The sequence below is a fragment of the Puma concolor genome, chromosome B3, assembly GCF_028749965.1.
Source record: "Puma concolor isolate L17-30 chromosome B3, mPumCon1.1.hap2, whole genome shotgun sequence".
In the NCBI taxonomy this organism is placed as follows: domain Eukaryota; kingdom Metazoa; phylum Chordata; class Mammalia; order Carnivora; family Felidae; genus Puma; species Puma concolor.
Window position 1 is genome coordinate 110,429,565 of NC_141672.1, and position 14,155 is coordinate 110,443,719.

Below are 14,155 nucleotides of genomic sequence, written 5' to 3' on the forward strand. Positions count from 1 at the left end.
CAAAGCCAACAATATCGCTTAGAAATAAGGGACTCCTTTCCGCGGAATAATCCATAAAGAGGCGTGGCAACTCTCGCGAGACGAAGTGTCTTTTTCCCTCTCAGCCGCTGCAATTTATTTTAACTTTTTCTTACAGGAATGGAAAATTGTTGGCAGAGGAAAAACTGCGGTGTGCTCTAAAACAAAAGATTAACTTGGTGGACAAACGGGGCCTGTCGGGAGTGGGTGGGGTGTAAAAGTAGTCCCGGCGATGGGGTCGTGACCCAGGACGTCAGCGCCCGGCGCGCAGTTCAGTTTGGCGGTTACGGATCTGCAGTCGAATTGGGGCATGATGTGGTCCCGAATGAACCGAGCCGCTGAGGAGTTTTACTCTCGTCTCCTGCGGTGAGTTGTAGCCTTTGCTGTTGCCTTGGGTGCGAGGACAGCACTTGTCCCTGGGCGTCGTTTTCGACTCCGCCCCAATCCTCTTGCCCCTGCTTTAGGATAAGCGCTCTGTCGCTTCTCAGTGGCGCCTACGTTACAGACTAAGGCAGCTTTCCTGGGGTCTTGGAGTTGGGGAATGGCCGGTTGGTTATCTGTTCGAGTGTGGGGTTGACCCTGTGGGGGCTTGTTTGTAGTCTCGTATAGGCGAAAACAAGTGTACGTTATCAATGGAGGTGGAAGGTGACAAGTTTTTCAAGAGGCCCTTTATTCGTTCTAATAATGCACAGAACTTAGGGTATGTTAGAGGCACTTCTCAGAATACGGAAAACTAGATGTTGGCATCCTTCATCGGTTTAAAGCCTTTCTGGTGTGAAATGTATTTGTTTCGGTTCGTTACATGAGCTACAGTTACAATAACGTAATAGTGTGTTTTTGTTACATACCGTTATTTCACTGTGCTCTGAGACTTTATTATAGTGAATTGCTAGTACAAAAGGAGAGTCCATCTAGTTCTGCATCCAACTTTAAAGTCGAATCCGTAGTTCTCAAACTTGAACTTGCTTCAGAATCACCTGGAGATTTGTCAAAACACAGATGGCTGGGCCCCACCTCCAGGGTTTCTGATTTAGTAAATCTGGGTGGCGCCAAAGAATTTTCCTTTCTATCAAATGCCGGGTGAAACATGCTGCTGGCCTGACACCACAACTTTGAGAACCAGTGATGTAATCTAACCTCCTATTTTCTAAATGCCATACTTTTTCATTATTCTGTAAAAAAAAATTTGGCTTTTAAAAAAAAAGTTTATTTATGTATGTATTTATTTTGAGAGTGAGAGAGAGCGAGTGAAGGGCAGAGAGAGGAGGAGAGAGAATCCCAAGCAGACTCTGCACCATCAGCACAGAGCCTGATGCTGGGCTGTATCTCACAAACCTTGAGATACGAACTTGACTTGACATGACTTGAGCTGAAACCAAGAGTTGGACACTCAACCAACTGAGCCACCCAGGCGCTCCTCATTATTTATCTTTATTGCTTTTCTTTTTCTTGCAAAAGTAGTAATGCTTGCCAATTTTTTGAACATTATAGAAAGAGCTCTAGGCTTTTTTTTTTTAACTAATAATGTCTTGAATGGCTTCCAGTATGACACCCTATAGATCTAGCTCATTGTTTTTAACTGCTGTATAATATTTCATTCTGTGCCTGTGTAATGCTTATTTAACCAGTCCCCCATTGATACTGTTTTATTTAGACCCTTTATAGTTCCCAATTATTTCATGGATGTTAGTCTTTTTTTCTACTTGTAAGCACAATGCCTCTGTATCCAGTTGCCTACTGGAAATTTCCATGAGAACCTCAAACTCCATATTTGCAAAACTGAATTCATCTTTTCCCCACAACCTGACTTTTTTGCTCCTGAATTCTTGAATTAATTAATTCTTGAATTAAGCCTATGAATTAAGAGCTCCTCAGATCCAAGATCGTCACTTCTCTTTTCCACCACCCTCCACCCCCATCCTGTCTAGTCAGTCACTTGGAGCACTTTGCCCTCCATCTCTATTGCTTCTGTTCAGGCCATCGTCACTTCTTATTCGCAGCTGTTTTCCTGGCCTCCTTTATACCCTCCATCTCATGGTCAGAAAGGTGTTTCCCATTTACAATCTTGTAGTGAGTCCCTCTTGGCTTTCAGGATAAAGTTCTAGTGTTAGCAAAATGTCTTCCATTGTGCTACCACAGCACCCTGCATTCACCTCTGTCGGAGCACCCAGCACCCTGTGTTGTAACTGTTGGTTTACTCTTTAGACTTCAGTCAAGAGTATGAACCAGGGACTATGTTTTTGTTTTGTATCCTGGACATCTAAGAAGAGTTCTTGCCTATGGTATACATGATTGTTGAATAATCAAATAACATCTCTCAGTGATACATAAAAGACAAAATATCTTTAAGAATAAATCAAAATCTCGTCCAAAATGGCAAAAGCCAATCATTCACAGGGCTAGTTCTCCTGTTTTTATTTCAGTAAGAGTAGATCAAATAATAAATGGTATCCTGAAACAATTCCGATGGGTTCTTGTAGGACTCCAAAGATTTATTCTCTTTTGGAGTATAGATCAGACTGATATACGTTTTGGTATATTTAATGGTTTATAGTTAACATGCTTGGGGATGACTATTTTAAAACTTTCTTGAACGAAACCATAATTATTAAATGATATCTGAGAGTTTTGTGTTTACATTTTTATAGGGAATTGTTTAATATGAAATTTACTAAGTTTTTAGTGACAGCTCATAAAGAGAGGGAGAATAGATGTTTATGTTTTAGCCATAGAAATCTAGGGCTGGGAACCTTAAGTAACTTTTCTGTGGTTACCCACTGATTCAGTGGCAGATCAGAATCCAGTGATGTTTTTTACTTCTTAAGTCAGGCTGTAAATTACATTTTAATAGTAACTGAATATGTGTTTCAGAAGATAGGAGAGTAGAGCTGGGTAACCTGATCCTGCTGCCTCTGAGAAGGAGTTGTGAATAGTAGTCTTATTAATCTCTACCACATTTCCTTTTTCTATTCCTAACTTATATTCTTTTTCTGCTTTTTTCTGTCTTCCCAATCATGCATTAAGGCTGGTTTGTGTTTACTTTCCTCACTGGTGCCATGCAGAGATAAAGTGATGACAAACTTCTGAATTTAAATGTCAGAATACTGTAGCTCTATTTTTCACATGTGGTTCTGCATTTCAGGGAGTTTGATGAAGAAAAGAAAGGAATCCATAAAGACCCATTTATCTATGAGGTATGAACAATTTATTTGGTCTTTAAACACAACTCATTAATCCTAACATTCTGTTTTCAAAAGTTGGGTTCATTGAAGGGAGTTTAGAGTAAATTCCACCCTCTTAGCGTACAGTTAGTTCTATGAGTTTTTACAAATGCATTCAGTCATATGGCCACCGACATAATATCTAGAATATTTCTGTCACCTCCAAAAATCTCATGTCCCTTTGTTGTCAGCCCTTTGTCTCTGGCCTTTTCCAGAGTGTCATATAAATAAGATCATACGGGGCGCCTGGGTGGCTTGGTCGGTTAAGCGTCCGACTTCGGCTCAGGTCATGATCTCACGGTCCGTGGGTTTGAGCCCCACGTTGGGCTCTGTGCTGACAGCTCAGAGCCTGGAATCTGTTTCAGATTCTGTGTCTCCCTCTCTCTCTGCCCCTCCCCTGTTCATGCTATGTCTGTCTCTGTCTCAAAAATAAATAAAGGTTAAAAAAAAAAATTAAAAAAAAATAAGATCATACACTATGTAGTCTTTTTTTTTTTTTTTTTTTTTAGTGCTGTTTAGTTTTTATTTCATGATCATAAACTTTACTCTGCAATCCAGCTAGACTTGGAGGGGAGTAAGGAAAACATGGAGCCCGTAGAACTGCAAGGAGAGCACAAAGATTATAGGAGATTTCGAGCAGATGGAGGTGAGGGGGTCCTCTCCCAAGCTACAAAAACAATGGTCTGGTAGTTAACATAAAACACAAGTGAGATTTATTAGATTCGTCCACAGTCAGCAATGGTGGTCTTCTTGCTGGTCTTGCCATTCCTGGACCCAAAGCGCTCTGTGGCTTCCACAATATTCATTCCCTCCTTCACTTTGCCAAAGACCATGTGCTTGCCATCCAACCGCTCCATCTTGGCAGCACAGATGAAAAGTTGGAAACCATTTGTGTTGGGTCCAACATTTGCCATGGACAAGATGCCAGGACCTATGAGTTTCAGGATGAAATTCTTATCAATTTCTCCCCATAGATGGACTTGCCACTAGTGCCGTCATGGCATGTGAAGTCACCACCCTGGCACGTAAATCCTGGAATAATTCTGTGAAAGCAGGAACCTTTATAACCAAATCCTTTCTCCCCAGTGCTCAGAGCAGCAAAGTTTTCTGCCATTTTTGAAACTTTGCAAACAGCTGGAAGGAGATGCGGTCCAAGGATTCGTTGTCCATGGTGATGTCGAAGAACACGGTGGAGTTGACCATGGCTGGGCAGTGTGGTCAGCCCCGGGGTGGCAGCCTCTGTGAGGCCTATACACTGTGTAGTCTTTTGGGTCTGGTTTCTGTCAGTGAGTGTATGCATTTGAGATTCATCTTTGTTTTGTGTGTATCAGTAGTTCATTCCTTTTTATTGTTAAATACCACCTCACTGAGTGTGTGACAGTTACCCACTTACCAGTTGATAGACACTTGGATTGTTTTTGATAGTTTTTGATAGTTATAAATAAAGCTGCTATAAATATTCATGGATTTATTAAGCATCTAATATATGCCAAGTGTTGCATAGGTGAAGTCCCCATAAAGTTTGATCCGTAAAATAATTAGCGAACTAAAATTAATTGTATGCTAAAAGACAAATAAGCTGGAGATAGTCCTATAAGAAAGGTTAATTACTCATATATATGAAATACATAAAAAACTCATAAAAATCAACAAGAAAAATGACAATCATGACAGAAGAATAGTTAAAGAACAAAAATAAGTAATTCCAGAAAGAAAAATATAAATAGCATTGTTTCTTACTGTTTGAATTTTCATTAACCAAACCCAGGAACTAAGTATATCCAGGTAAATGTATTAATCCCACCTTATCTGAGTTCTTGCTTGATGTGTGTGGTAGTTTCCTAGGGCTGCTGTAACCACAAATTGGTTTGCTTAAAACAGAAATTTATTCTGTTGCAGTTCTGGAGACTACGACTCTGAATTGGAGGTGTCAGAAGGGCCATGCTCCTACTGAAGGCTCCAGGAAAGGATCCTTTCTTGGCTCCTTCTGGTTTCTGTTGGTTTCCAACAGTCCTTGGAGTTTCTTGGCTTCTAGACACATTACTCTGATTTCTGCCTCTGTTAATACATAGTATTCCTGTGTGTGTCTATGTGTCTAAATCTTTCACACCTTACAAGTACATCAGTCATTGGATTTAGGGCCCCCCTAATCCAAATTAATCCTCACCTTGATTACATTTGCAGAAACTTTTTTTTAAATGTTTATTTATTTTTGAGACACACAGACACACACATGCGTGCAGTGTGAGTTGGGGAGGGACAGAAGAGAGGGAGACACAGAATCCAAAGCAGGCTGCAGGCTCTGAGCTGTCAGCACAGAGCTCTACATGGGGCTGGAACCCATGAACTGCGAGATCATGACCTGAGCTAAAGTTGCATGCGTAACCAACTGAGCCACCCAGGTGCCTCATTAAAGACCCTCTTTCTAAAGAAGGTCACATTCAGAGGAACCAAGGGTTAGGACCTCCCCATGTCATTTGGGGTATAGTCAATCCACAATGGGACTTGCAACTCAAGAACCTAGTAGATTAGAATAAACATATCATCCTTTGCTCTTTGAACTTTGTATCTAAATGCTTCAGTATCCAAACTGAGAAATTAAACAGATTCAAATAATGAGACATATTTGTCAATAATAAGCATATGAAATTTTTGCTGTGAGATGATAAAAGTAAACAGTGAAAATACTCTGTTGTGGTAAGCGATTAGAATGCGAATATGTGGGCATGGCATGTTTGCAAGGCAATTTGAAAATATCGGTGTGATTCTGGATACTTAAGAGAGGAATTCAAGGATGTTGATTATTAGCTGTTTATTATAGCACAGAACTTAAAACTATCCAAATGTTGAAGAAAATGGAATTCGTTATATGATGGTAGAGCCAAAGAACGTTTAATGGCACGACAAGAAGCTTATGATTTAGTCTGTTGTATTTTTTTAAGCAAAAGCCTATGTAGATATCTAAATGCTGAATACATTTCTACTTAAGTAGATTAATTTATGTGTCTGCAAAAAGTTCTGGCAAGATATAGGCCAACCAGGCTAATTACAGTGATGATCATTGTAGCTAGTAGAATTATATGTGAGTTTTAAAAAATCTGTTAGCTGTTTTCAGATTTTTCTGCAATAAACATGTTTGCAATAGGAATGGAAAAATAAGTAGTTCCTATAAATTGATAAAAGTACTAAACTCCATAGTACAATCAGAAGAAAAGAGCATATTTAGTAAAGTGCTAATTATATGGGACATGATTGTAAATATAGTATGAGTGGAGGGAAAGAATGTCCAGGTGATCCTAATCAAAGGAAGGCTCGACAAGGCAGGGTGCACTTTAGGTGAGCCTTCAAGCATTTGTAGACGTGAACATAAGAGCTAGATTTATCTAAACATGAAAAAACAACCTGGCAAAGAATAAATGAAATCTTATCTTTAGAGCATTATGTTTTGTTCAAATTTTCTTTTTTAGTCACTTGTCTACAACTGGTCTTTACGTGTTTAAATTATTTGCACTAATATATGTGTGTATATATAACATTGCCTGACAACTTTTTTTAACAGACTGATGTTCAAGGGCAGTTGATCGGCAAAGGCCAACCAAACCCTTTGAAAAATATTCTAAATGAAAATGATATGATATTCATTGTAGAGAAATTGGTAAGTAGTGTTTGGGCTTTGTGCTTGTTTAATTCTTTTTTTTAATCTTATTTTTAATAAATTTATTTAATAATTTAATTTTTTTTTTAATTTTTTTTTTTTAACGTTTATTTATTTTTGGGACAGAGAGAGACAGCATGAATGGGGGAGGGGCAGAGAGAGAGGAAGACACAGAATCGGAAGCAGGCTCCAGGCTCTGAGCCATCAGCACAGAGCCTGACACAGGGCTCGAACTCACGGACCGCGAGATCGTGACCTGAGCTGAAGTCGGACGCCTAACCGACTGAGCCACCCAGGCGCCCCAAATTAATTTTATTTTTAATAAGATTAAAAATTCGAGTGGGGCTCAAACTTACAACCCTGAGATCAAGAGTCTCATGCTCCATCAACTGAGCCAGCCAGGAGCCCCTGTGCTTGTTGATAACTAACAGCCAAATTCAGTTTATTGGGAATAATCTCAGATGTGCCCATTTTTTTATCAGCATATTAGTGAAAGCAGATTCTAATTCTTTTAGAAATAGAATTTCTAAATTTCTCCTTTAGAAATACAATGAGAATTGCATAGGTAATTTAAAATTTTGTAGTAGCCTGATTTTTAAACAGTGAAATAGGGCCACCTAAGGGGCTCAGTTGCTTAAGTGTCTGACTTTGGCTCACGTCATGATCCCACAGTTTGTGGTTGGAGCCCCGCATCAGTCTGCTGCTAGCACAGAGACGACCTCAGAGCCTCTGTCCCCCTCTCGCTCTGCTCCTTCCCTGCTGGTTCTATCTCAAAATAAACAAACTAAAAAGAAGTGAAATTATCATATATAGTAAAATTGACCTTTTTTCTTTTTTGTCCACTTCTGTAAGTTTTAGCGCATGTACAGATAGGTTCTGGTAATCACCACCACAATCGGCACAAAATAGTTCCATCACCCTAAACAACTCTCGAGCTAACCCTTTAAAATCCTACTTTTTTCTAATCTCTACCCCCTGGCAACTGCTGATCTCTTTTCCCTTGGTATAGTTTTGTCTTCTGTCATGAATGGAATCATACAGTTTGTAACCTTTTGAGTTTGGCTTCTTTCACTCTGTATGCCTTTGAGGTTAAGTTGTAAGTATATCAGTGGTTCATTTCTTGTAATTGCTGAGTATATTCCATGGCTGTACCCCTGTTTATTTACCGAGTCACCCTTTGAAAGACGTTTGGGCCGTTTTCAGTCCTCAGTGATCATGGGTAGAGCTGCTATAATCATTTTTGTACAGCTTTTTGTGTGAGCATAAGTTTTTTCTTGATACTAAATACTGAGGTGTGGAATTGTCTGAAATTAAGTTTAATAATGCTTTTTATTTACTCCTGTATATTTAATAATATTTCAATGCCTAGTTAAGATAAAAATCTTTGAGATATTTTGAGTTGTTTTTTTTTTTTAATGTTTTGAGAGAGTAGGAGCATGAGCAGGGGAGGAGCAAAGAGAGAGAGGAGAGAGAGAGAGAGAGAGAGAGAGACAGAGCACAAGCAGGGGAGGGGTAGAGAGGGATGGAGACACAGAATCTGAAGCAGGCTTCATGCTCTGAGCTGTCAGCACAGAGCCCGACTTGGGGCTCGAACCCATGAACTGTGAGATTATGACCTGAGCTGAAGTCGGATGCTTAACCGACTGAGTCACCCAGGCTTCCTGAGTTGTTTGTTTGTTTGTTTGTTTGTTTGTTTGTTTGTTTTTTCCATACTGCATCTTCCAAACCTGGTGTGTATTTTACACTTATATCTTCATTTGGTCTGGCCGTGTTGCCATTACTCAATAGCCACATGTGGCTAGTGGCTGTTGTACCAAACAGCACAGTGTATGTAGGTATTACGAAGTTCTACTTTAATTTTTGTTTATTAAATGTAACAGAGAAAACTTCTTGTCTTTTGCATCACTTTATAATTCCAACCTTAAACCTTTGTGTTTTAGTTATGGTAATTATTTTGGCAGAGCAGTTATAGTAATTTTTATTAAGTGGTGATAATGTTGTCATGCTACACAGTTGCTTTGGGGCCAGAACCCATTCTTTGACTACATGGTTTTCTGAAGTGGATTGGAACAGACTAATGGGGGAAGGTGGAAGTACTTTTTTTTTTTTTTTTTAAGTTTAGTTTTTGAGAAAGAGTGCGCACAAGTGGGGCAGGGGCAGAGAGAGAGGGAGAGAGGGAATCCCAAGCAGGCTCCACATTGTCAGTGCAGAGCCTGACGTGGGGCTCAAACCCACAAACCTTGAGACCATGACTTGAGCAGAAACCAGAGTCAGACACTTAACTGACTGAGCCACCCAGCTGCCCCAAAAAGTGGAGGTACTTTTAGAAGGAACACCTCTGCTCTAGGACCCTCATGTTGTCTGGATGGGCATTATGGCAAATGAACAGGGAGCTTTTTATTTTAATGCATACAAAAACTCCTTTTGAAGAGGGGGGTAACTTATTTGTCTGTTATATTAATAAAATGGTGTCATTACTGCTTATCTATGGTAGACAGATGTTTGGAAAATAATTATAGGTGAATTAAATGGTTGAGTTTAGACTTTTGCTCTGGGGAGAAGGGAAAATCTATATAGAGCAAAAGTGGAATAAACAAAGATGGTCAGATGAAGGTGAGTTACCTAGGAAAAGATAAGGATGAGCCAAGGGGGATGTGGAGATCTGGGTTAGGCGACTAGTGGGGATGCAGCTTGCAGCTGGGAGAAGGTTCCTGGAATTCATTGGGACCCTGGCATTTTTGGATGAGGAACAATTAAGACTATTGTCTCTGCAAAGATCGGTAGTGCTTAAGGCACACATTTTAAGTAGATGGGTATTAGAAAAAAAAATAACATTTTGGGTACCACCAGTTCTAGGAACTGTTTGGAGAGCTGGGCCTGGAAGGGAAAGAGGTCTGCAGTCTGGCAAAAGAAGTTCAAAGTCGAGGAAATATTCAGATCTGATACCTGTTAAGCGGGCAGAGGATTTACTGCCCAAAGAGCTTCAGGGATAAGAACCTGAGTTTTGAAGTCAGACTGCCTAGATTCAGAGGTTGCCTTTGCCACTCACTGGCTGTTATGTTAGGTGAGTTATTTAGCCATTTGCTACCTCAGTTTTCCCATCTAAAAACAGGGTTGTTAATAGTATCTATTTCAGGGTTTTTATGAAAAGTAAAAGAAAACTGAGAATAGTAGTTGGTATATTGTAATGCTCAGGAAATGTTAACTCTTGTGCTTATTGTTTTTATTGGCAAGGCTGAGCTGTTTACTTAAATGTGTAGATATTAGAAACATAGATTTATTTCAGAACCTGTAACACAAATGAGAGCTGCTAATCCTAAGAGGAGCAGATTTGAGGAGTAAGGGCTGTGGACCTTTGAGTTTGGGGAGTGCGAAATTGAGAGTCTCCCATGGGTTTCCCCATGGGGTGCTTTGTCTTTCATTCATCTTTTTATGTGTGTCCGAGTACTTCCTTTTCTAATGGCATCAGATGCTTCTGCGGTCGGTAGCAACTTCATTATCTTTTTATAGGGCAGTGGAAATGCTTGTAATGGCAAAATTTATTGGTACCAGACTGCTTTGTAGCTATGCTTCTTGGCATAACCCAATCATTTGTGCTTAAGGTTTAGAAACCAGTACATTGTGTTCTAGCATAGTAAAGAACTGACTGGTGAGTGTTCTTTTATCCGGCTAAATAATTAAAAAAATATTTCTAAAGCCTTTAGAGAAGGAAGAAACAAGTCATGTTGAAGAACTACAGTCTGAAGAAACTGCTATTTCTGATTTCTCTACTGGGGAGAATGTTGGACCACTTGCTTTACCAGTTGGGAGAGCAAGGTAAGTTTTTCTTAGTGTCAAGCTGGGAGGAGGGCTGGAGGCTGGGATTTAAAGTGTTCTTACAAACATTGTGGAAAAAAAAGTCTATATCTAATCCAGATCCCTCCTCCTCCCTCTCCCTCTCCCCCACCCTCTCCCTCTCCCTCTCCCTCTCCCTCTCCCTCTCCCTCTCCCTCTCCCTCTCCCTCTCCCCCACCCTCTCCCTCTCCCTCTCCCCCACCCTCTCCCTCTCCCTCTCCCTCTCCCCCACCCTCTCCCTCTCCCTCTCCCTCTCCCCCACCCTCTCCTTCTAGATGTGTATACCCAGCTCTGCATGGATAGCTTTAGTTGAATATCCCATAGGTATCCCAAGCGTGACCAAGAAGACTGTGTTGTCATCCACTTCTCCACTTCTCTTTATGTGGTTAAATCGATCAGTCCTTTATGGCTTCTGGATTTCAAGTCATATTTGGCCTTTTTTCTCTTCTCCCCCCACAGCTTAAACATTATTTGTATTGTTTTTCTCTGTCCGGTGTTTGTTTGGATTTATCCACATGCTTATCATTGCTTTGCTTTGCATTACAGACCTTCCTTTTGGAATTACTGTATTTGCTTTTTGAAGTACAGTCCCTTAGAAATTCCGTTGTTGAACATCTGTTGGTAATAAATTAAGTTTTCATCTCTTTGAAAATTTTAAGCCATGTTTTTTGGTACCTTTTAATTTTGATACACTTTCAAATTTAGAGAAATGTTGAAAGAGTAGCGCAGGAACTTCTCTGTACCCTTAACTCCGATTCACCGGTTAGTTAAACTTTGCTGCATCCGCTTTGTCTTTCTCTCTCTTATTCCGCCTCCTATTCTTCCCCCACTCTGCCACCTTTATAAGGTACTCATATCACCCGCACACATTTTTAAAAACATTTATTTTGAGAGAGAGAGCGTGTGCCTGCATCAGCGGGAGAGGGGCAGAGAGAGGGGGAGAGAGAATCCCGCACTGTCAGCGCAGAGCCCGACTTGGACGCGATCTCACGAAACTGTGAGCTCGTGACCTGAGCCAGAATCAAAAGTCAGACGCTTGACTGAATGAGCCACCCAGGCACCCCTATCTATAGTGAAGTATTTAGAGGTAAAGGAACACTGTCTCCAACGTACTGTCGATATTTCATTAAAAAATGTGTGTGGGGGCGCCTGGGTGGCTCAGTCAGTTAAGCGTCTGTCTCTTGATTTTGGCTCAGATCATGATCTCATGAGTTGGTGAGATTGAGTCCCAAGTCAGGTTCTATGGGATTCTCCCTCCCTCTCTCTGCCCCTCCCCTGCTTGTGCATGTGTTTCTTCTTTGTCTCTCTCAAAATAAACATTTAAATAAATAAATACTTCACTAGGTATTTGCTAAGAACAATTATATTCTCTTATGTAACCACAGAACAATGATCAAAATCTGGAAGTTTAACACTGTTATGGTGCTGTTACCTAATTCACAGTCTATTCAATTTTCCTTAAGTGTTCAGTGACCAATGACCTCAAGCATCTTTTCATGTGCTGATTGACTCCTTTTTTGCCCCAGCTTTATTGAGGTGTAATTAACATAGCCTACCTATTTCGTCTATTTCTTTTGTTTAATCTCACAGCCTGCTTTCACTCCTACTGAACCTCTACCCTTACCGAATTGGATTCCCCATTGGTAGAAGTTATGATCCTGTCACATTCTTGTCACTTCCTGCTGTGTGCATCTTGATCTGCCTGGTGTGCCCTTCTCCCACTTCTTCACTGGGTGAATTGTTTATGTATTTTGCCACTTAATTTCCGGGTTTTTGTTTCTGGGATACTGGGGTATTGGAATTTATAATCAGAAACATATCTGGTCTTTGTCCACGGTTCCTGGCAAGGAGTCCCTAAAACCCTTGTAATTTCTTAAGTGGGAAGAAAGAGAGGTGTCTTCTGTGATGTTAATGAGATGGCTTTTGGAAAGTCCCTAAGTAACCGGTTTGGGGGTTGCTAGGGAACCAACCCAGCGATTTTGAGGGTTAGAATATTTAGCCCCACCCCTACCTTCAGAGAAGGGAGAAAGGCTGGAGGCTGAGTTCAGTCACCAGTGGCTGGTGATGGATCAGTTCATGTCTGTATGATGAAGGCTCCATAAAAACCCAAAAGGAGAGTGTGTGGTGAGCCTCTGGGTTGGTGAACAGGTAGAGATTTGGGGAGAGTGGCTCACTGAGAAAGGGCATGGGTGCTCCACACCTTTCCGCATACCTTGCCCTGTGCCTCTCCCATCTGTCTGCTCCTGAGCTCTATCCTTTTATAATAAACCAGTGATCTAGCAAGTAAAATGTTTTTCTGAATTCTGTGAGCTGCTCTAGCAAATTAATCGAACCCAAAGAGGAGGTTGTTAGAACGTCTGGTTCACAGCTGGCCCTTCAGGAGCACAGGTGTCAACCTGGAATTGCATTTGGCATCTAAAAGTAGGGGGTGGAGCCAGTCTTGTAGGACTGAGCCTTAATCTGTGGGATCTGATGCTATCTCTGGGTAGATAGTGTCAGAATTGAGTTGAATTGTAGGATACCTGGCTGGTGTTAGAATTACTTGGTATGAGGAAAACTCCCACATAATACAGTTGGTGCAGAATCCTGGTGATCAGAAGTAGGATCAGTGTCACAATCGTAGATACCCTTCGTAGTATCTTTGAAAAAGAAAAGTTGACTGGTCGGCAGTCACTATTTATAATTTATTCTTCGTACTCTTGTTTTCAAGGCAGTTAATTGGACTTTACACTATGGCTCACAATCCTAATATGACCCACTTGAAGACTAATCATCCAGTTACTGCCCTTCCTGCCCTGTGGGTGAGGTGTGACAGTTCAGATCCTGAAGGGACCTGTTGGCTGGGAGCTGAGCTTGTCACCACAAATGACAACATTACAGGAATTGTCTTATATACGGTCAGTTGTAAAGGTGAGAGCTCACTCTTCTTACTTTTGTGGGGGTGTATTTATTTGTGTCGTTATTGTGCTGTGATTTGTACTGAAAACTGAAATTGTTAAGAGGGGAAGTGCACACGATGGAACTTGTCAGCCACCATGGACCTACTCTGGTGTGTAACTTGGGGCATACAGGAGATACTCCAGAAACAGATCTCCAAAAATCTGAACAGAAGTTTATGGTTTTGTTTACTAGTTTTATTTGGGTTTCATTTGATTTATATGTGTGTATTTTGGGGAATTTTCATTGGAAGATAAAAAAAATTGAATGTAATGACAATATAATTCCGATCTCATAGTAGATGTCTAATTATACTTTTGGTAGAGGCATTGTTACTGAACCCTAAAGTCCGATTTGTGTGTTCAATCTGCAGTAAACCTAATCCCTGAGTCACTGGGTTTGAGGCTGAGAAAGTTTTATTCTCAGAAGGGCAGCCCATTGAGAGGGCTGGGGAGTAATCCCCAAACTGCCTTCCTGACTGAGATTAGAG

At 40.7% G+C, this 14,155-nt stretch overlaps 1 protein-coding gene and 1 pseudogene across 6 annotated transcripts in view; one reads left to right on the plus strand and one right to left on the minus strand.

Moving 5' to 3' along the window:
- The first annotated feature begins 82 nt into the window (after positions 1 to 82).
- ZWILCH (zwilch kinetochore protein) overlaps positions 83 to 14,155 on the plus strand; it is a 38,275-nt gene continuing 24,202 nt past the window's right edge. The window contains exons 1-6 of one of the 6 annotated variants that reach the window (XM_086711004.1): positions 83 to 384; positions 3,161 to 3,212; positions 6,799 to 6,894; positions 10,592 to 10,710; positions 12,319 to 12,474; positions 13,439 to 13,638. In XM_086711004.1, the coding sequence (XP_086567130.1) occupies positions 329 to 384; positions 3,161 to 3,212; positions 6,799 to 6,894; positions 10,592 to 10,710; positions 12,319 to 12,474; positions 13,439 to 13,638 (679 nt within the window). In that variant the 5' untranslated portion in view covers positions 83 to 328. Of the gene's footprint in view, positions 385 to 3,160; positions 3,213 to 6,796; positions 6,895 to 9,744; positions 9,959 to 10,591; positions 10,711 to 12,318; positions 12,475 to 13,438; positions 13,639 to 14,155 lie in introns of those variants that run through there. The other 5 variants (XM_086711002.1, XM_086711005.1, XM_086711006.1 and 2 more) reach the window with 5 other exon arrangements.
- On the minus strand, positions 3,743 to 4,651 carry LOC112855159 (peptidyl-prolyl cis-trans isomerase A pseudogene; annotated as a pseudogene).